This window comes from Panicum virgatum, chromosome 9N, assembly GCF_016808335.1.
Source record: "Panicum virgatum strain AP13 chromosome 9N, P.virgatum_v5, whole genome shotgun sequence".
NCBI lineage: Eukaryota > Viridiplantae > Streptophyta > Magnoliopsida > Poales > Poaceae > Panicum > Panicum virgatum.
The window spans coordinates 72,415,026-72,433,889 of record NC_053153.1 but is presented as its reverse complement, the minus strand read 5'-3'; the positions used below and the strand labels follow the sequence as shown (position 1 = coordinate 72,433,889).

The 18,864-nt window shown below is 46.8% G+C and overlaps 3 protein-coding genes, 1 long non-coding RNA gene and 1 other non-coding gene across 7 annotated transcripts; 2 read left to right on the top strand and 3 right to left on the bottom strand.

The window, feature by feature from the left end:
• Nucleotides 1-1,724: 1,724 nt before the first annotated feature.
• Nucleotides 1,725-4,528, bottom strand: LOC120693118 (probable protein kinase At2g41970). 3 transcript variants are annotated; one of them, XM_039976519.1, is made up of 8 exons: nt 4,329-4,528; nt 3,908-4,098; nt 3,214-3,464; nt 3,000-3,126; nt 2,617-2,890; nt 2,301-2,433; nt 2,068-2,154; nt 1,725-1,965 (listed from the first exon to the last, which is right to left on the bottom strand). In XM_039976519.1, exons 2-8 carry the CDS (start codon nt 3,996-3,998, stop codon nt 1,843-1,845), a joined length of 1,086 nt encoding a protein of 361 aa, XP_039832453.1. In that variant the 5' UTR covers nt 3,999-4,098; nt 4,329-4,528; the 3' UTR covers nt 1,725-1,842. The 3 variants fall into 3 exon arrangements, with proteins under 3 accessions (XP_039832453.1, XP_039832451.1, XP_039832454.1); XM_039976517.1 differs by having other exon boundaries at nt 3,908-4,528; XM_039976520.1 differs by lacking the exons at nt 3,908-4,098; nt 4,329-4,528 and having other exon boundaries at nt 3,214-3,501.
• On the top strand, nt 2,650-3,779 carry LOC120693119. The gene is made up of 2 exons (XR_005682865.1): nt 2,650-2,795; nt 2,933-3,779. It is a non-coding gene; the product is annotated as an uncharacterized LOC120693119 (long non-coding RNA).
• A 433-nt stretch (nt 4,529-4,961) lies between the features above and the next one.
• LOC120691405 (ubiquitin-60S ribosomal protein L40-1) lies at nt 4,962-7,628 on the bottom strand. The gene is made up of 4 exons (XM_039974458.1): nt 7,409-7,628; nt 7,099-7,288; nt 5,319-5,385; nt 4,962-5,190 (listed from the first exon to the last, which is right to left on the bottom strand). Exons 1-4 carry the CDS (start codon nt 7,509-7,511, stop codon nt 5,161-5,163), a joined length of 390 nt encoding a protein of 129 aa, XP_039830392.1. The 5' UTR covers nt 7,512-7,628; the 3' UTR covers nt 4,962-5,160.
• LOC120693675 lies at nt 5,714-5,802 on the bottom strand. The gene has a single exon (XR_005683131.1). It is a non-coding gene; the product is annotated as a small nucleolar RNA Z266 (small nucleolar RNA).
• A 985-nt stretch (nt 7,629-8,613) lies between the features above and the next one.
• Nucleotides 8,614-10,065, top strand: LOC120692817 (peroxidase A2-like). The gene is made up of 4 exons (XM_039976212.1): nt 8,614-8,874; nt 8,977-9,168; nt 9,279-9,441; nt 9,591-10,065. Exons 1-4 carry the CDS (start codon nt 8,641-8,643, stop codon nt 10,016-10,018), a joined length of 1,017 nt encoding a protein of 338 aa, XP_039832146.1. The 5' UTR covers nt 8,614-8,640; the 3' UTR covers nt 10,019-10,065.
• Nucleotides 10,066-18,864: the final 8,799 nt, after the last annotated feature.

The window sequence follows — 18,864 nt, the reverse complement described above, 5'->3', positions numbered from 1 at the left end:
TTTTATAAAATCATGCATGTGTTCTCATGTCATATGCATATGCATACGTGTAGCAGCCGCAGCAGAGGAGGTCGTATACGAGGTGGTTGCGGAGCCACCGGAGCCCCAGGGGCAAGCCCCACAGCAGGAGGGTCGCGAGGAGTCGGCCCAAGGCCCAACTCACCCCAGTGTTGAGCAGCAGACGCAAGGCAAGCCCCGGTGCGCATTCTTTTATTTCAAAATATGACACCTATATTTATGTTTCTATTACTTGTGCATTAGGTTTAGGATTTGTTTGGAACCCTAGTTGCATGATCCATAGGTTTCCTCGAGTTATACTAGTATATAGAAGACGATAGAAATGCTATGCTTAATAGAACTCGGTAGAAGTCGAGTGATGTCGGGTCACTCGCGAGATATAGGGCATTTAGTTAATTTAAATTTATGGAATGTTGAATTAGATAAAAAAGGAAAGGAAGTTGGAGACCGGGCGGGGAGAGGTTAGCCCCGTCTGTGTCGGTTAAGGACCAGTTCGTTGTCTGGCCCTGTGATCGAGTTTGAATTGTACTAACCGCATGCCGGGAGTAGGAGGTAGTCGAAACCGGTAAGCCTAGTACTGCCTCGCTTTGAAAGTACAGAACTGCATCACCACCCCGTAGGGCGAGTCGAGTAGTCGCGGAGAAACGGGATGCATATGTTTACTTTTGGTGGTCTCACGTTGAGCTCGGCTGACTATATGAAGGTGGGGTGGTTCTGTAGTTCGAGGTGGGGAGGGGAAGGGTTGGTGCATGTGGTCCGACGGGGTTTTTGCGTGCCGTGTTGGTTAGGTCCACCTTACAAGGTTAAATCGGATCGATTCGCCGTCAGTCGCTCTCGGATATGAGCACCTTGATCGCAACACCGCATCGTAGTAATATCTTATGGAACTTATGTGATGATTAGAAATGACTACCATGAATTACTACTTCATGTCTGTTATGATTTCTTAGCAGGTGCAAATACTAGTTAGGAATGATAGTATATAGAATTGAGAGCTAAAAGTGGGAAAATAAGGACTCATTTTAGAAGCTTTTTATGCAAAATAACTACCAGCCAGAAAGCCTTGCATGTCTAGATATGTGGGTTAAGTTATACCCACTGGTCGGGTAAGCCTTGCTGAGTATTAGAATACTCAGGGTTTGTTGCCACCATTATTATTACAGGACACCCAGACGTGGACTTCTGCCCCTGCTGTATCAGGTTCATCCGCCGGGATGCAGAGGGGTGGGAGGTGATGGAGCGAGACCCGTAGGTTAGGGGGATTTTCGGGTTGAACACTTGAGGGCAGAGTGTTCAGCCTTTCTGTTTTGCACAGACCGGTCTGACCGGTCCGTGGGACCGGTCTGACCGGTGGAGGCTTCAGAGGAGAGGAGACCGGCCCGACCGGTTGGATAAACCAGTCTGACCGGTCATGAAAATTCAGAACTGGTGAAGGCTAATGTAGTATTAGATTTCTTTTCTTTTCGAACTTCGGTTACCTATATTGTAAGTTTTGTAAATTATACTATCATGTGTAAATTTGAACTCAGTTTGTAAAACTCTTGTTTATCGGTTCATTCATCCTTGTATATTTTCAAGTATTTTGTCGTGCTTGTACCATCTGCGCCCACCATCGCGTGGGACTACCGGTGTTGTTTCGATCGGGCCGTGGGTTGAGAAAGGATCGCCAAATTAAGCCGTTAAGCTAATGCGTCCGATGTGTTCAAATGACGGCCATTACGCTTAATTAGAGTTTTAATTTGGCGGTTCCGTCACAGTTATCCAAGAAGAGGTTTGGGTACAGGTGCTGGAGAGATGGTTGTGTGTCGTCTATCATGTACTCTGCTAGGCCCCTTCAGCTGCGGCTGCGGCTGCCTTGACAAGAGGCTGCAACGCCTTCACCACGATGGTCATGTTCGGCCGGAAATCGGACTCGTATTGCACGCACAACGCCGCCACCGCTGCCAACTGAAACGAAAAAAAAATATATAGTTTTCATGTCTTGACTCACAACGCAAGAGTGTGGTCTGAAGGACCAAGGGTCAACAGAAGACTAGAAGGTCTTGTTACCTTCGCTACTGCTTTCGGAGGATAATCCTCCCCCAGCTTCGGGTCCACGCATTGCTTGACTTTGTCCTCGCTCAGCCTCGGCGTCGCCTTCATTTTGTCAGGGAAAGGCAAATTCAGATACCAGTGATTACATGGATCTTGCTTCTTCTTCTTTTATTTTTTTGAGGCAACATGTATCTTGCTAGGGCATGGGTAGATGGCAAGCTGCAAGAAGATTGTGCACGACGACTCACCCATGTTACAAGGCTTTGCTGTCCCTTGGGCATGGTGTGGTCCACGGGCTTCCTGCCGGTCAGTAGCTCCAGGAGTATCACTCCAAAGCTGTATACATCACTCTTCTGCGTCAAGACCCCTGTCATCGCGTACCTTCAGAAAACGCAATAACCCACATTTCATTGTCATTGTTAAACCTGCATTATTTGTGCCCACTCTACTATTCTAGCATAATAAACTCCACAACTGGCCACTTCAATAGCTGACAGATTGTTGCAAGCTACTACAGTATTAGGGAGGAGAGAAAAAAAGAAGAAAAGAGGAGAAAAGGCTTACTCGGGCGCATGGTAGCCGAAGGTCCCCAGGACGCGCGTGGAGTGCAGCCGCGCGGCGCCGTCGGGCGGCTGGCTGGTGAGGTTGAAGTCGGCGATCTTGGACTCGTAGCCGTCGAAGAGGAGGACGTTGCTGGAGCGCACGTCCCGGTGCACGATGGACGGCTGCACCTTCTCGTGCAGGTACTCGAGCCCCCTCGCCGCGCCGTACGCGATCTTCACCCGCTGCGCCCAGCTCAGCACCGGCCCCGGCGTCGCGTCCTTCACGCCCTTCTTGCCTGCAATGCAACCGATTTTTTTCCCCTTTTTTCTTTCGTCAGGTTACAGTTGCAGCACCGGCTGGTGATACGATGGTGATGAACGCAGGGCAGGATAAGGATACTGTACCGTGCAGGGTGTCGTGCAGGGAGCCGTTTGAGGCGAACTGGTAGACGAGGATCCTGTGGCTGTCGTCCAGGTAGTAGCCCATCAGCTGAAGGAAGTACTCGTTCTTGAGCCTCGAGACCATCGACAGCTGCGCCCCCAGAAAACCACACCGATTTATCAGACTTTTTTTTTTGTTCAGTAAAGAACTAGTCGCGCTGACCTGACTCTGACTGACCTGAGAGGAGAAGTCTGCGAGGGAATCGCTGGACACGCTGGGGTCGAGCTTCTTGATGGCGACGGGCTCCCCGGAGGCGAGCACGGCCTTGTAGATCTTGCCGTAGGAGCCTTCCCCGATGAGGGCCTTCTGGCCGAAATTCCCGGTGATGCTGTTCAGCTCGCCCATGGGGATGGCCGGCACGTCGACGGGGAGGACCTTCGGCGGGCCGCCGCTCCTCGGCGCATTGGGCCCTCTTGGCTTGCCGGGGGCTGGCATTGCGGCAAGCTACCACATGAGTTTTTTTTTTGAAAGGAATACCACATGAGTTTTTCAGGCACCAAGTGCTCGGGGAATTCTGGTCTCGGAACTAGCTAGCTTCGTCGCATCGCATGACGGGTACAAGGATCTGCGCAAGTTTTACTGGTTTTCTCTGAGGCCGTGCTACTACTCAGAGGCTGAAACTGATATCAGATGATGTCCGAGGCAACAAAAACTTATCTACTGGATCGTGCACCTGTACTGAACTCCTGATTGCACGATCATAATTCAGCCTGAATAATAAGTAGCAGGAGCAATTTTTGCTACATTTACAACTTTACAAATTACAATGCAATGCGACTTTTATCATCCCAATACTGGATCGTAAATAGCTTTTACGTTTCCGCTAAAAACCCCCAAAACCTGATCGGTAAATGGGGAGTTTGAATTTCACCTGCATTGTTCTGCGACGTAGGCGCTGCTGGGTGACGGCTGGCAGGCGCGGCGTACGTCTCCTCCTCCGCGCCACCGCAGCAGTAAATCATCTTGCCGGCCGGCTTCCCTCACACCACCGTGGCGTTACGGGTGGCCGATCCGGTGGATCGGATCGGCCGGGGAGCCTTTCTGTCTGACGAATTTTTGTTGCTGCAAAAATCGGAATCTTTCACACCCAATACAATTGTTGCGTTCATTGATCCTTCAAAAGATAAACAATGAGTAGAGTTTAAAAAAAGCAACAAATTGACCTATTGCCTTCAAAATTTGCGGACGTTATTGCTACTCAGAGGTTGACATCATACTTAGAACAAGGTAAGGAAAACAGCAGAGCATGCAAAGCAGATCAAAGCAATCGATGGAAACGGAGGAGGAGGAACCGGAGGAAGGCGAGGCGGGCGTAAGATTCAAGGCGGAGGTGATCGCCGCCGCTCCCCCTCGCCGACGAGGCGGAGGGCGTGTGGCGACGGGACGACCGAGGGGACGGCCGTCTCGCCGCGCGGAGGGAGGAGGGGGGAGGCAGGTGGCAGAGGCCGGGGAGGCTAATAAGGCGGAGGAAACAAGCTGCATGCCGCGCTCCAGCACCAGCCGACCGACGCGTTTCTCGGGAGGCGACAAGGAAAAATGAAGGAGAAGGCGCGCCACGGTTCACGATTCGCGCTAGACTCCTGCACGGCTGCACTGCGCGCCTGATGAGAAACCAAAACTCGGAAGCATCGGCGGCGCCGGGATCATTGAGCTCGGAGATGCTGGGATCGCGTCGATGCCTGGATTCGTTCGCCTCTGGTTCAGCAACCTTGGACAAACAAGCATGTCAACCTGCTCGCTCCGTTCTCAGTCATAGCTGAATGGCTAATGAATCATCCGTCCAGGCTGAAGAGCACTGCCGGCCGGGGCATCGGACCAAACGCCGCGCAGACGCCCCGGGGCCAAACAGCTGTGAATGAATAGCCTGGACACGCACTGGCACGCCGCTTAGACGGTTCGACAAGAAAAGGACGAGCACAGACCACAAAATTGCAAGAGCATAGTGGCATGTATTGCCATATATAAGTGTCATCATCGACAACAGGGTGAAACATCACGGCAGGCCGAAAAGTTTGGATAAACAGACACGGTTCAACATCCGGACAACAACACAACATAGCACACGATACACCGCTACAACAGATGATTTAAACGGTCGATGAAACTGATTAGCAGCAACACACCTCAGTTCTTGATCTTCTTCTTGGGCCTCAGCTGAAAGGATAAGAGCAAGAGAAATTCCATTAGATCAGATTGACTTCGCCTGAACTTCTTCGCTTTCGAAGTGAGAGAACACTAGCCTAGATTCAGGCACAGTGCTTTTGCAATACAGTAAAGCTCACCTGGTTGCTGTGACCACACTTCTTCTTGCGGCAGTTGACGGCCCTGGGGTGAAGGCGTGCGTAGCATCTGCAGGCAAATGGAAGAACATCAGGGTAATGTGCTAAAAGGGCTTTATCACACTGTAACTGGGACTGGGAATATGAGTCAACAACTATAGTAAGGAAAGTTGCCAATAGCAAGTGCATGTGGTGTACTTCACAAGTCAAAAAGTTTAAGCACAATAGATAAATTTAAATTAATCTTCCTGTGGCCCTACCAAAACCAACAACATCAGACACAGGGGTAAACTTAAACCGCAAAAGGGCAAGTTATTTATAGATGTTACAGTCATGCAAATAAAGGCAATAAAAATGAGAAATCAAGCGCCCTCACTTGCAGTGGAACAGGGCAGGCAAATTGGCAAGTCAGACAGAAATTATGCCTCAAAGTTTCAGCTCATAAGGTCACTTCGCGCATCTAATTGATTCATCACTCCTGCCACTTTTCTCAGGGAAAAAAAAAGAACACCTTCAGATAAAAGAACAACAACATCCAACATCAAAAGTGCACCAATACACCTCCAAAACTTCATATGGCAGAATGTACCCATAGGACACAAAAGGAGAATGAGTCAAATCGGCTCCAATAATATAGCACCACAACTGTACCTTAGCAGAGCTTGCAACATACACATGCACAAAAGTTAAGAGTACAGGATACCAGACTTGCCCAAGACACAAACCTAGCTGGAGAAGTGCTTCAATATAAATGTCAAAAAGAATGAAACTCAGGTCATGGTAAAATGAAGAGTAAAATTGAAAAAGGAAATGACAATAACAACGATTACAGCAAAGCAATGATAAAACAAATACTTGGAGGTTCTAAGTATAAATGCCAAGATTTTTCAAATAGGAAGATCCATCAAATGTGATCCGCCGCTCTCAATCTTTTGGTTGAAGAACAGTGCTCAAGGAAGAATAAATTCCACATTAGTTCTTGACCAAAAGGAAGACTTCACAAGGAATCGCCGAGAGAGAAAAGTACACCTCTAGTCTTCAGTTTCAGTGTGGTTAAAGCAAGAGGTCATCATCAAACCAGTAATTGGTTATGCCAAATGTGAACATGAGAAATGAAACAACCAGGTTGCCCAATGACTTATTCAGTATTAGAAAGGTAACAATGCTGGGCCGGTGAGAAAAGGCTGAATACATTGGAATCCGTGTCTATAGGTCGGTTGGCAATACTTCAGCAACTGCTCAAGCATGAACATTTTGAACTAAAGAGTGCACCCACAGGGGCAAAACCTTAGGAGACTTGCTTTGAAAAACAAAACGAAAGGAATTTTGTATAATCGCTTGAAGGTTCATTCAAAAGGCTGTGCAAGGTTAGGTAACTCTAGTGGTGTCATGGTATATGAATTTGATTAAGGCGTGTGCACCCTGACAAGCTACAAATGGAAAGCACAGTGTTACAAAAAAGAAATGGCACTTCAGCTAGGGCAATCACACTTTTACACACCAAGTTCCTTCCCGAATGCTGAAAGTGCACGTGTTTGCTGAATTGTTCATTTCTCACTAGAATTAGACTTGAAAAAACTTTTCCATACATGAACCGCAATACAAGCATAACCCCGTGTGACTATCATATCCATATATCATGCAAAGCATATCGTGTAAACCTCCAACGAATAACAATCGTCGATCCAGTTGGAGGTGGCATCTAATCGAAAGATAATATTGCACTGAAGAGTTTGGGGGTCACAGAAATGTAGACAAGCTGAGGGCGTGAGTGGTGGCTTACTTGCGGCAGATCATCTTGTCCTGATTGTACTTGCGCGCGAGCGCCTGCAGCGAGGGCTCAATAATTCCACCACGGAGCCTGAGCACGAGGTGGAGCGTGGACTCCTTCTGGATATTGTAGTCCGCCAGAGTGCGGCCATCCTCCAGCTGCTTCCCGGCGAAGATCAGACGCTGCTGGTCCGGCGGGATTCCTACGCACGGGGGGAAGGGAGAAAAAATAAACCCGCTTAGTGCTGGTGTTACTTGCTAGCCTTGCGAGTTGCTACTTGCTACCACAAATCGAGCTGAGAAGCAAGGACGCGTAAACCTACCTTCCTTGTCCTGGATCTTGGCCTTGACATTGTCGATGGTGTCGCTGCTCTCGACCTCGAGGGTGATGGTCTTCCCAGTAAGCGTCTTCACGAAGATCTGCATCTTGCCGGTCCTGTATGTTCCCGCTGCTCCTGTGTTCGCGGCGGCGGCTACTCCTCCGGGTACTGGAGCGGCGGCGGCGGCGGGTGCGGGGTTTTTATACCTTGTCGCGCCGGATTTTTAGGGTTTCGTCCTAAGCGAAGCGAGGCGAAGCGGGGTTTTTATACCTTGTCGCGCCGGATTTTTAGGGTTTCGTCCTAAGCGAAGCGAGGCGAAGTGAAATGGGCCGTTGAAATCGGGCAGTGTCTGAACGTCTGCTCGTGTGGAGTGGAGACGCTGTTTTCCTCGGCCCACTTACTGGCAAAAAAAATGTTGGGCCGAAAATTTTAAAATTCTTGTCCTTTTTTTTAAAATAAAAAACAAATTAGATGTCTTTGAGACTCTGTACCTGGGGAGCTGAGATTGACAGTTGACACGATCACACGACATCGCGGTGCTTGCTTCCTCCGCTGATCCTCTCAAAGGAAATTTCGCGATTCTTTTCATAAGGTTGGATGCATAAAACTTGCAAGGGTAAGCATCACGACTGTCTGTGGAAAACAAATTTACACAAGCACGCACACGACATTTCGAAACGCGTGACCGCTTTTAACACCAGACTAATTCCCAATCAAGAAAATTAACAGAGACTGATTCATGAGTTCAACATCAAACTACTCCGGCGACGGTGAAGTTCTAACGAAAGTCTCTTTCTCGGGTTCACGAAGTAAGCGACAAAGTAGAAGCAGCAACATCGCCAGCGCATATTCATACCCACTTTTGTGATTCCTTGTGTCATGTGCGCAGTAATTTAACCATTAACAATTAACCGCACTCTGACAGGACCATTTCTTCACCAGCTCACCGCCTGTGCAGAACAGTGAAACAGAAGAGACCCTTTCTTATTTAGCCAGCAGCCCAGTACGCGTCGCTGGAGTGAGTCCACGCACTGTTTGATCATTGCCAACATGTCAAAGACCCCGTCTGAACTGCCTTTAAGTAGAGCCATCGCCATGGCCGTGACACACTGCACAAGTTCACAGCAAAAGCAAGCAAGCGCAACCGGGGCGAGCTGCTAGCCATAAACTTTGTGGCACGAGCGACGAACAAGTCCACCAGAAGAGGATCAAGAAGAGCCTTTGTTTCGGCAAAGATGCCGCGTCCGGCGATGCCATTTCCAGCGGTAGCCGTAACCCTGTGCGCGGCGGTGCTCGGCCTCGCCGCGCTCGGCGGCGCGCGGGCGCAGGAGCTGAGCCCCGGATACTACGACGCCTCGTGCCCGCACGTCTACGACACGGTGCGGCGCGTGATCCAGGAGGCGCGCACCGCCGACCCGCGCATCCTCGCCAGCCTCCTCCGCCTCCACTTCCACGACTGCTTCGTCAACGTAAGTGCACGCCAATTCATTCGTGCTGCCGCTGACGCACCAAGCCTGTGCTGTGCTTTGATCTGGGTCTAATCGTGGTGCCCGGCTACTGATCGTGTGCAGGGCTGCGACGGGTCGCTGCTGCTGGACGAGACCCCGACGACGCGCAGCGAGAAGGCGGCGGACCCGAACGACGGCTCGGCGCGGGGGTTCCCCGTGGTGAACGACATCAAGGCCGCCCTGGAGCACGCTTGCCCCGGCGTCGTCTCCTGCGCCGACATCCTCGCCCTCGCTGCCGAGATCTCCGTTGAGCTGGTCAGTGTTCCCTGACACGACGTAGACGGTGCACACGTATACAGGTTACTGACAGAGCGCGATTGCTGGTGTTCGGAATTACTGACGCGATTTTCTGATGGAACGAGCAGGCAGGAGGTCCGTACTGGAGGGTGATGCTGGGCCGCAGGGACGGCATGACGGCCAACTTCGACGGCGCCCAGAACCTCCCGAGCCCCAAGGATCCGCTGGACAGTCTTACGCAGAAGTTCGCCAACCTCGGCCTCGACGACACCGATTTCGTAGCGCTGCAAGGTAGTTTCAGCACACGCCGGGAGTCCGGGACGAGGACGATGAACCCTCGATAGCATACGCGCCGTAGCAGCAACCTCGCCGTGGCACGTAGCCGTGGCGAGCTGCGAACTCTGAAAAAATAATGACGCGTGCCTCGCTGAACCTCGCAGGAGCACACACGATCGGCCGCGCTCAGTGCCAGTCCATCCAGGACAGGCTCTACAACTTCAGCGGCACGGAGCAGGCGGACCCGACGCTGGACCGTGCGTACCTCGCCGCCCTCCGGCAGCGCTGCCCGGCGGCGGCAGGCGGCGACGGCACGGGCCTGAACGACCTCGACCTGGCCACGCCGGACATGTTCGACAACAGCTACTACGCCAAAATCCGGTGCAACCGCGGCCTTCTCAGGTCCGACCAGGCAATGCTCTCCGCGCCGAAGGAGGGCGCAGAATCCACCGCCCCTATCGTCGAGCGTTTCGCCAACAGCCAGGCCCAGTTCTTCCAAAGCTTCGCGACGGCCATGATCAAGATGGGGAACATCGCGCCGCTCACAGGGAGCATGGGGGAGGTCAGGAGGAACTGCAGGGTGGTGAACTGAAGCTGATGCTGTTCTGAGTTGTGAGTATGGGTTGTTCATTGCCGTAAGAAGAGAGCGTGTTGATTCCTTCGTTTTGTTCTCAAATATTTGTTCAAAAAATGTAAATCTCTTCATTATTACTGGAGTTGAGTATATAAAATCATTTAATTATTTACATCTCAAACAAGAAAAAGAATCAATTTGTGGGGACAGCGCATTGTTATTAAGGTAACAGGGAAATTTATAAGCTCAACAATCTTTTTTCCCCACTGATCAGTAGCATTTATGTGCTGCTCCATTCCCAATTATTGATGAACTTAGCTTTATAAGTAGTAGCAGTACACTTCAAACCATGTTTCTGTGAACAGAGATAGTTCCGGGTAAAAACTAAACCTTCAAGCACGAAATGTTGCACAATCGACATTTTTCTCTGTTAACGCTTCAAAATTTACCAAGCAATTCTCACCATAAATCATTAGCTTTAAACGAGTAACCACATACATTAGCTAGAAATTTCAGTCTGACAGTAAAACTAGCGGCTGGATAGAAATTAAAAACAGACCCAAATAAGGAAAATCCAACTTTTGAGGGCCATAGAAGAAAGTGATATTATACCTAGGGCTATAGATGAAATTTTCCCTTGTTTTTGTTTCACCTCCTTTAATATGGTCCGTGTCTTGCTACGGTCATAGACTCATACTCGTACAATTTTTAATAAAGATAAGATTATTAAAAAAAATAGCAGGCATAAATATATTTTTAAAGAATACCCGCATGGGAGAACAGTTTAATCGTAACATAGTGACTTTAATATGATGCTAAACTCATTATGAACGAAAAATGCAACCCAATTAATCCAAGGCAAGCATGAGTCTTGAATAGGGGCGGATCCAGCGGTGGGTCCGGAGGGGCTCTAGCCCCTCCTACCTCCGCTGGAACCATGGAGCCCCTCCTATAATTTTTTGACATGAATACACTGCGAGGAGAGACTAAAGGTGTTTAGAGGTAGAAGAAAACCCCTTCTAATAATTATTCTGGATCCGCCACTGGTCATGAAGGATGACCACCATTTGACACACTAGAATTATGAGGTTTATTAGTTCTAGAAATAACACTTACCTGTAACTACCCTTAACTCACTGGTGACATCGACCAGAAGTGTGAACGAGAAATAAGGAATCACAATGTGACACCTCACCATTTGGAAGGGAAGAGTTAACCCTAATGATCTATGGTTAAGAATAAAGAGGATTAGAGGAAAAGAGGTTTAAAAATGGTTAAGGTCAAATTATGGTTAAATCTAGATGAATTTCATCAAAATTTGAAAGTTCAAAAATTTTGAATGTGGCCAATTGAGAAAGGAGTCAAACAATAAAAGAAGTCATAAAAATGTCGAATGGCTGATTTAGATTCAAAGTCTAGAAAAAAGATTTTGAATTTGGAGCTAGTACATGAAATATAGAATGTGTGGTCATTTGACCATGTCGAGAAGCTTCAAATTTGAAATTCGCTTCAACAATGAAATCTTAGCCAGTATGTATGAGTCATGTACTATGGAATGGAAGAGGCCTTTTATCAAATTGGGAATGTTTTGGGCAAGATCTAGGGCTCCAAATTTGGATAGAATGTTGGAAATAAGTGATACTTCAAAGTCTAGTTTGACAGTGTCAAGAGCCGGACTTTGTCAGTTTTTAAAATAAAATTTTGTGAACAAATTTTACACAAAAAGTACATCCCTGGGAACTAGGATGTTTGTGGATTGAAATGGTACCATTATTTGTTCTGAACATCGAAGAAAAGACATTTAAATTAGGTCACGTTTAGTTTGCGAATTTTTTTGGATTTTGCAACTGTAGCACTTTCGTTGTTATTTGACAATTAATGTCTAATTATGGATTAATTAGGCTCAAAAGATTCATCTCATCATTTACAGCTAAACTGTGCAATTGATTACTTTTTCAACTGCATTTAATGCTTCATGTATGTGTCCAAAAATTCGTTGTGACGGGAAATTTTGAAAATTTTTGGGAACTAAACATGGCCTTAGTGCTCAAAGTCGACAAGTTCCAACAATTGAACTCTGAAAAGTCTGAAACGCTGAATGCAGTGTAAAGTCCAATGTTCAAATGAATTTTAAGAAAACATCGTGAGAATTAGAAGATGTGCTCAACATGAAAAATGCAGAGTATTTTCTCTTCTACAACTTTGGTTTAGCACGGTTCAAAACTGCTCAAATAGAATTTGAAGTTTAATTGGTTCAAACTTCTGGGTTCAGAAGGTTAGGAGGGGGGGGGGGGGGGGGGGGGGGGGTTGGTGGATCGGCAGCTCAGAGTTCAGACCTGAGCGCTATCTAGGGAACAGACAGGTCTTGTTGCAAACCTTTCTAGTTCTCCAGGTTGTTACGATTGGACGCCACTGCTCTCCGAAATCAAATCTTTTTTTTCTCAAAATTGTTATTATACGTAATAAAATGGAAGGCAGGAAGCCCCTCCGCATCCAGCCCATTTTGGAGAAAAAGATGGCACAGTTACTAAACTCTTGAAGTGACAAGACCCAACCTCAACCCATGCGAGTCCAGACTCCAGACGAGAGGCGGCGAAGCGCAGGGGAAAGGTTGACGGTCGTGCTCGCGGAGTCTGCGAGCGAGGGGGCCGGCATGACGGTAGCGCCAATGATTGTTGGCAGCACTTCCGAACGCAGCCCTAGTGCCCTACAGAGGTTGCATTGCATAGGGTGCGTTTGCTTTCCTGCCTGGAGCCAGCCTCACGCGAGGCAGGCTATTAGTAAGTTAATGATAATATTAGCTAATCGTAGTATACTTTAAGGCATATTAGTAATATTTAAAGAAATAGTAATATTTAAGAAAGTACATTAAGGCTTAATAATATGATAAAGTCAAGTAATGTAAAATATAACTAGATGACAGTACTGTCCTATTCATGGCCTGCAAAAGATTGAAAGTACCGCACATAAGGCTGCAGAATATAATTAGAGAACACCTTAGTAGAAAATAGTATGACTAGATAGCAGGTAACGAATTCAGCAAAGTTCATATCACTGGATCGATAGCAGATAGCAATTCAGCAAAGTTGATCGACACAAAGGCACGACAGACCATTAATAATCCGATTACATTATTATGGTAGCACCTCTCGCTCAGTAGCGGGCACCATTTCGGTAGAAGGCACCAGCTCTCGTTCCTTATCACTTCTTCTTCTTTCTGGACGAACCGGAACCCCAGGTCGCTGACCTTTTAGATGACCTTCTTGCCAGTGCCGGATGAGCCACCTTTCTTGTTACCCTTCTTGCCGGTGACGGACGAGCTATCTTACTTGTTTTCCTTCTTCTAGCTGGACTAAGAGCCGCCAAACTTAGAAGACCTCGATATTTGTTGCCGGACTTCTCATCAGTTCCGGCAACTTTTCTCTATTCCTCCTCCTTCCTGTCCTCAGACTTGTGGGTCGCGTCATGGGTGTCCCTAAAGGCCTTGTTAAATACCCCGTAGATGGAGTATTTCTTGCAGTTGAACTCCGACGCTTCGGCCATCCCTTGGGAAAATGTTGGGAACCGAGGTAGCTCTAATACCCACTAAGCTGAGAACCTACAACTAAGACACACCAATTCACTCTAGAGTCGGTTAGCCTTTATAGTTACTTAGTGTATAAGGTCATTTCGACGGCAGAGCCGCCTTCTTGCTTCCGGTTGGCAGAGCCTACCAACAGATGAAGCTGGCTTCCGAGAGGCGGAGCCTTCCTACGATGAAGCCCGGACCCTTTGTGATCCCGGGTGGAAGAGCCAACCTACGATAGGTCACAACTTATACATTAAGTACTTAGAAACAGGAAGACTAACACTTACAAAACACTTTTTATAACAACACAATAATATTACACAAGAGTATACAACACACTCTCTTTTTGTGGCTATCCTAGCACTCATCCTTCTCATCACCATACTTTTGGATGGGATGCCATGTCAAGGGAGGGGGATCTCTATTTATAGGCCAAGGGGGGGGCATGATATTTAGACAAGTGTCCCCTTCTAGAGAATTCCTAAACATTCCAATATTTTCCAAATTTATTTATTACTAATTCTAGAGTGCTTCATAGAAAATATCTCTTTCTTACTCTGTGAAGAAAACTCTAGAAGTTTGTCTTGCACTCTTTCTCAACACTCCCCCTCAAGGCAAACTTCTATCTGGCAAACTTCTATTCAAACTTGTTTTTGCAGACCATGCCGATTGCTTCTCAAAACTTCTCAAATTTTACCTTGTTAAGACTTTTGTGAAGATGTCAGAAAATTGCTCATTTGTCTTTGTAGGCACCATCTCGATCTCATTTTCAAGGACTTTTTCCTTTATGTAGTGGTAGTGGACTTCTATGTGTTTGGTCCTTGCACGAAAAACTGGATTTTCTGCTAGATGTTACAGAGGTTGTCACAGAAAATCCTTACTTGATAATCTGTCAGCTGATGAAGATCCTCCATCAATTGCTTAAGTCAAGTGCTTTCTTGAGCTGCCATTGCAGTTGATCGATACTCATCTTCAGTACTTGATAATACCACAGTGGGTTGCCTCTTGCTGCACCATGATATGGGCCCTGACCCAAGACTAAAGAAGTATCATGTTGTTGATCGTCGTGTGCCACAATCTCCAGTGTAATCGGCATCGCAATATCCCATCACCTGGCAATCCTTTATCTCTTTGTATAGAATACCAAAATTGATGGTGCCTTTAATATATTTGAGGATGCGCTTGACTGCATCAAGGTGAGGCTTCTTTGGATTGCTCATGTATCTACTGACCACTCCAACTGGATAGGAAATATCTGGCTGAGTCAGGGTAAGATAGATAAGGCTCCCGACCAGGTGTCGATACATAGTCACATCCTCCAAGTCATTCCCTTCATCTTCTTGTAGCCTCACATTGGGATCCATAGGAGTAGATATGGGCTTGCAGTCAATCATCCCGTACCTTTTTAGAAAATTCTTGGCATATTTCTATTGACCCAGAAATAGCCCCTTTTTTTGCGCTCCACCTCAAGTCCAAGGAAGTGATTTAACTCTCCAAGCTCCTTCATTTGAAACCAAACTGAGAGATTTTCTCTTGTCCTTTGTATCCCCTCAGAATAGTCTCCGGTGATGATTAAGTCATCAACATATAGTACTATTGCCAGTCTACCATTCTAGATCTTCACGAATAAGTTAGAGTCTGATGGAGCGACTTTAAAAGCACTATGCACAAGAAACTCACCAATCTTCCTGTACCATGCTCGTGGTACTTGCTTCAAGCCATAGAGAGCCTTCTTCAATTTACACACGTACTCGGGGTGGATCTTGCTCTAAAAGCCTTTTGGTTGCTCCATATAGATATCCTTATCAAGTTCGCCATGTAGGAATGCGTTCTTGAAATCCATCTGCCACAACTTCCAAGACTTGCAAGCAGCCAATGCGAGCAAGACTTGAACAGTTGTGATTTTTGCCACTGGGCTAAATGTTTCCTCATAATACAGTGTATACTGTTGAGAGAAACCCCGAGCCACAAGTTGAGCATTATACCTTTCAACTGAGCCATCTGGACGAGTCTTTATTTTGTAGGCCCATTTGCAAGATATGGGCTTTACTTCATTTGGCCTTGGCTCTAAACCCATGTTTGATTATCATTTAGTGACTTAATTTCTTCCTCCATCGCCTTACGCAATTGAGGATCTTTTAATGCTTCTTCATATGAAGATGGCTCAATGAGTATAGGCTCATCAACAAAGGCAACTCTAAGATGGCTCAATGAGTATAGGCTCATCAACAAAGGCAACTCTTGCACACCTTGGATTAGGCTTGATCTTCCTTGTTGTCCTCCGTAGTTCTGGAATAGGCTCCTCAAGCTCCACTTGTGGCAATTGAGGGTCCTCCGGTGTCATACGATGTACTCTGGTTTTCCATGGACCCTTGGATTTCACTGATGAACCCTCTTTATATTCACTTGGAGTTTGTGCCTCCTCCTCGTCTTCTAGGATTTCTTCTGGAACCTCCTCCAATCCTTTAGAATGAGATAACTTGACTGTTTCAGGTGACCACCAAGCAGAAGCTTCATCAAATACCACATTTCTTGAGGTGTGGCACTTTTCTGTGGTTGGATTGCAATATCTCCAACCTTTTCGTGCATCATCATATCTGACAAAGATGCACTAAATTGCCTTCTTCTCAAACTTGCTCCTTAGGTGATCAGGTACAAACACGTAGCAAACACAACCAAATACTTTGAGATGGCTTACCACTGGCTTCACCTTCCATAACAACTCATGAGGAGACATGAATCCCAGCTTTGGTTGAGGTAGTCTATTAATGATATAGGTTGCCGTCCTCATACACTCAACCAAAATCTTCCAGGCACATTCTTGGCATGGAGCGTACCTTTCGCAAGTTTCAGCAAGGTGACGATTCTTGCGCTCTGCTACTCCATTCTATTGTGGAGTATTGGGGCATATCAACTGCCTTCTTATCTTGTGCTTCTTGAGATAGATAGTGAACTCATTTGATAGATACTCCCTTCCATTATCAGTGCGGAGGCATTTAATTTTCATGTTGAGTTCACCTTCTATCTTCTCCTTGAACTTCTTAAACTTTGTGAAAGCTTCAGACTTCTCTTTCATAAAGTAAACCCAGACGTACCTTAAGAAGTCATCAATAAAAGTCACCATGTGCCTCATTCCTCCAATAGATATTTGCTTGACTAGGCCGAAGACATCTGAGTGTATAAGTTCCAATGGTGTCTTTGATCGATGCTCTGACTCCTTGTATGGCAATTGATGAGCCTTGCCATACTGGCAACAGGCACAAACTATGCCTGTCCAGATGCCTAGTTGAGGAAGCCCTTTCATCACTTGTTTATGTATCATCTCCTTTAATTTACTATAATTAACATGTCCAAGACGTGCATGCCATAGATCACCGGTCTTATTCTTTCGAGTTTTTTCCACATAAGCGGATTCAGCTGAGAGGACATAGACTGATTGTCTCCTCCTTCCTTTCATGATGGGTGTGCCAATCACCTTTAATTTTCTAAAAATTGCCACACCTTCTGGCCCAAAGAGCACATATTTTCTTTCTGCTGTCAATTGAGGGACTGACAGCAGATTCTTCTTCAAACCAGGAACATGGTAAACCTTCTCAAGTTGGAGTTGCTGAGGACCATACCTTGAAATGAGCACGTTCCCAACATAAGAAATAGATAATCTCGAGTTTTCTGCCATCAACACTACTCTCCTTCCCTTATAGTTGGTTATATTCTCCAACTTCTTGTCATCATTGGCCATATGATTAGAGCACCCTGAGTCGATGATACAATTCTCCTTATAATTGAGTATTGGCTCAGTTGTTGCTGCAAAAGCATGTGCTTAAATATCCTCTTCCAACTCATCCTTTTCAATTTCCTGAAAAAACCCAGCTTCAACATACCACTCTTCTTCACTAATGTTAGCCTCCTCCTACTTTTTCTCCCGTGTGGTGGTGGCCATATTCCCTTCAAAGTGCCTCACAATCCCATCAAAGCGCCTCCTTGGTAATCGACATTCTCGAGCAAAATGGCCTTGCTTACCACAATTGAAGCATCCATCATTCTTTCTTCTTGGTTGTTGTTGTTGCTAGTCTTCTCGTCCATGGGCTTCCCTTGAGGGACCACTTCTTTTCTTTGGGTGATGCTTGCCACCATCTGACATATTGGTTTTGGCTTTTATTGACTCTGAGGAGTACCCTTCTTCTTACCTGCAAATAGCGCCTCCTCTTCTTCCTTCACAATGATGATGCCCATTTTATTGGCTAACTCCTCCTGATTAGTCAACAAATTTTTGAGCTCCACCAATGAAGGTTGAGTAGGCCACCCTCTTGTTGCGGCTATAAACCCATGATATTCAGGTCTAAGGCCGTTGATGATAATTCTCCTCATACGAGCCTCACCAACCTTCTCATCCGGTGCAAGATCCGATATCTCTCGACATATAGATTTACTTTAGCGAAGAACTGACTAATAGTTATATTGGCTTGAGAGATACCTGATAACTCCTTTTCCAAGAGTTGGAGGCGCGCTTCATTCTTCTTGGAGAACAATTTTCCTAGAGTCTCCCAGGCTTTTTTCGGGGTCTCCGCATCGGAGCACTCCTCAATTGTTGTCTTCAACACGAATATAGCCTTGCCAGCTTTGATGCGCCATTTGCGCAAGGCTTCAGTATCATCCTTCTTTGAAGAATTGTCCCCACACTCCTTTGATGGAGTCACTATTTCAGCGCCTGCAATGACCTCCCACAAGTCCTGACCTTGTAGGTAGGACTCCATTCAGGTCTTTCAATAGCCATAGTTATGACAATTGAGCTTCTTGATCCCACTTATTGCGCCAGCAAGTTCTGCCATGGTGAATGACGCCCGACGTCAAGTAAGCTTCCTGGTCCCAGACCAATTAGCTTCACAGTCCCTGACCGCGCTCCGGCGAAGTCTCCCCTTAGTGCCTTGATGTAGCATCGAACATAGCAAGCATCCTGTGCTCACTGAAGCCTTCTCCAGATGTCCTCCAGACGGTCCCGGACCATCAAGCTCTGATACCAATTATTGGGAACCGAGGTGGCTCTAATATCCACTAAGCTGAGGACCTACACCTAAGACACACCAACTCACTCTAGAGTCAGTTAGTCTTTTCAATTTCTGGTTACTTAGTGTATAAGGTCTTTTCGACGACAGAGACGTCTTCTCGCTTCCGGGTGGCAGAGCCTACCAATAGATGAAGCTGGCTCCCGGAAGGCAGAGCCTTCCTACAATGAAGTTGTTGACACTAACTTGCGCCAAACACACTCGAATGCGCTAGAACGCGCCGACGATCGTCA

What these genes read in the sequence shown, in the direction of transcription:
- LOC120693118 (XM_039976517.1), bottom strand. Translation starts at nt 3,998, where the DNA reads ATGATTTACTGCTGCGGTGGCGCGGAGGAGGAGACGTACGCCGCGCCT. An exon ending in TCGCAGACTTCTCCTCTCAG is followed by an intron (nt 3,127 to 3,213) that starts GTCAGTCAGAGT and finishes CTGGGGGCGCAG; the next exon opens with CTGTCGATGGTCTCGAGGCT. An exon ending in CTCCGAAAGCAGTAGCGAAG is followed by an intron (nt 1,966 to 2,067) that starts GTAACAAGACCT and finishes TTTTCGTTTCAG; the next exon opens with TTGGCAGCGGTGGCGGCGTT.
- LOC120691405 (XM_039974458.1), bottom strand. Translation starts at nt 7,511, where the DNA reads ATGCAGATCTTCGTGAAGACGCTTACTGGGAAGACCATCACCCTCGAG. An exon ending in CAAGATCCAGGACAAGGAAG is followed by an intron (nt 7,289 to 7,408) that starts GTAGGTTTACGC and finishes CCCCGTGCGTAG; the next exon opens with GAATCCCGCCGGACCAGCAG. An exon ending in AGTGTGGTCACAGCAACCAG is followed by an intron (nt 5,191 to 5,318) that starts GTGAGCTTTACT and finishes TTATCCTTTCAG; the next exon opens with CTGAGGCCCAAGAAGAAGAT.
- LOC120692817 (XM_039976212.1), top strand. Translation starts at nt 8,641, where the DNA reads ATGCCGCGTCCGGCGATGCCATTTCCAGCGGTAGCCGTAACCCTGTGC. An exon ending in CCGAGATCTCCGTTGAGCTG is followed by an intron (nt 9,169 to 9,278) that starts GTCAGTGTTCCC and finishes TGGAACGAGCAG; the next exon opens with GCAGGAGGTCCGTACTGGAG. An exon ending in CGATTTCGTAGCGCTGCAAG is followed by an intron (nt 9,442 to 9,590) that starts GTAGTTTCAGCA and finishes TGAACCTCGCAG; the next exon opens with GAGCACACACGATCGGCCGC.